This window comes from Abramis brama, assembly GCF_963993115.1.
Source record: "Abramis brama genome assembly, chromosome: 4".
NCBI classification, from domain to species: Eukaryota; Metazoa; Chordata; class Actinopteri; order Cypriniformes; family Leuciscidae; genus Abramis; species Abramis brama.
The window spans coordinates 43,376,254-43,378,433 of NC_139966.1; the positions used below are offsets into that span (position 1 = coordinate 43,376,254).

General features: G+C 33.3%; 1 protein-coding gene across 1 annotated transcript in view; it reads left to right on the forward strand.

The window, feature by feature from the left end:
- The first annotated feature begins 704 nt into the window (after positions 1–704).
- cradd (CARD and death domain containing adaptor protein) overlaps positions 705–2,180 on the forward strand; it is a 16,794-nt gene continuing 15,318 nt past the window's right edge. Inside the window, exon 1 of the mRNA XM_084111260.1 lies at positions 705–1,245. Within this exon, the coding sequence (XP_083967386.1) occupies positions 930–1,245 (316 nt within the window). The 5' untranslated portion in view covers positions 705–929. The remainder of the gene's footprint in view (positions 1,246–2,180) is intronic.

Below are 2,180 nucleotides of genomic sequence, written 5' to 3' on the forward strand. Positions count from 1 at the left end.
AAATGCCATGATATTCAAATAATCCACTCTTCCTGGAACTACTATTGCTCTGAAAAATCAGAACCAAGCGTTTGAACGACTAAAGCCACTTCATGGGCAAAACAAAAGCTTAGCGTTTCAAACAAAATGTCACAAGGACAAGGAAATATAGCCTATTCAAAAGAACTTTCCTAATCAGGGGAAAATGTCAGTAACAGGCCGCTTAATAATATACAAAGTTTTGAATTTGTTACAGTTGAATTGTTTTTAAGATTAATTGCTACTACAATAAAACACATTCAAATCGTGTTAAGTTGGCATTATAGGCAAATAAATAAATAAATAAATAGTCTGTGAAAGTAAAAACATATTAGATTTTCTTAATAAAATAAATTATAAATGTGGCGCATTAATAACATAGCATGTGATAACGTTTGTTAATGTTTTGATGCTTGTTAATGTTTTTAATGGAGGCCTATTGTCTACAAAATCTAGTTTTATAATTGAGGGTCTGGTTGGCAGTGTCTGGGTCTGAAAAGGTTAAAAACAGCTGTATTATGTTAGGTTAAAATACAGCTTGTCAGGTTATTTTGGTTTGTGATCCTAATTTCTGCACAATTAATAGCCTAATAATTTGTGTGGAAATGTACACAAATGTGGGAACAAGAAAGGTGCCTAAAATTAGTTCCTCCAGCACCTCGTTTCCAGCCGGTAGAAATAAATGCGACACATGACGCGGAAATGTGTACAATAGCGCAAAGTTGTGTTATTTCTGTGATACACACACACAAACATAACTTTATGTGCATTTGCCAACATTTATTGATAGGTTAACGAGGATTCATAACTATTTCCCCTGCTGTTGTAGCAATGTCTTTATAGTTAAGTCAGTTGTTGTTGTTGTTAACAGTCAACAGTTCGGGCTTTTAACTGGGTCATCGGGTTCAAATATGGACCCAAAACACAAACAACTGCTCCGATCTCAACGGCTTTTTTTGGCCGAGGAGCTTTTAGTGGACGACATGATCATACAGTATTTATACCAGGAGGAGATATTGACGGAGAGTCATTTAGAGGAGATTGAGTCTGAGCCGTCTAATAGGAAAAAGACGTTAAAGCTGCTGGATATTCTGCCCACTCGCGGCTCGCGCGCCTTCTATCACTTTACACAGTCATTAGAGAGAGATTTCCCCTGGATCAAAGACAAATTACTGCGACTGTGTGCGGAAGACACCGAGTCTGAGTGTCCTCCTCCGCCGTTCACAGGTGAGTCCTGCCTGTGTTTATGTAGACTACTTGCGCTATATTGTTTGAGCTAAATCTCACAGAACAACAATGACAGTAAATAAATACATAAAATGGTAAATAAATAGCGCGCGTGTGCGTACAGGTTCATCCTACACCGGCGGGAACCAAATGTCCCAAGACATTGAGGACATGTCTTCTCATCACGTGTGTGAGAGCACAGCTATACTGTAATAAAATACTATTGTAACCATTTTAAATAGAATAGATTTAAAATGTAATGTAGCCTAATGTCATTTATGTGTATATAGCCTACAGTACAGAACCAAAAGTGTGGAAAAATTACTATTTTTAATGTTTTTGTAAGAAGTCTCTTATGCTCATCAAGCCTGCATTTAGGCTACTTGATCAAAAATAAAGAAAAAAACAGTAATATTGTGAAATATTATTATAATTTAAATAATGGTTTTCTATTTCAGTATATTTTAAAATATAGTTAAAATACATTTTTGTGACAAAGCTGAATTTTCAGCATCATTACTCCAGGCTTCAGTCACATGATCCTTCAGAAATCATTCTAATATGCTGAGTTGATACTCAACTATTATCAATGTTGGAAACAGTTGTGCTGCTTAATATATATATATTTTTTTTTTTTGGAACTATGATACTTTTTTCAGGATTCATTGATGAATAAAAAGTTTAAAAGAACAGCATAAATAGAAATATTTTCTAACAGTACTTTATCACTTTTTATCAATTTAACATATCCTTGCTGAATAAAATTATGAATTTCTTTCAAAAAAAAAAGAAAAAACAAATACTGACCCTAAACATTTGAACTGTGTATATTGTTACAAAATATTTATATTTTAAATAAATGCTGTTTTTTTCCCTTTTTTATTTTTTACTTTTTATTCATCAAAGAATCGTGAAAAAAGTATCAAAGGTTATAA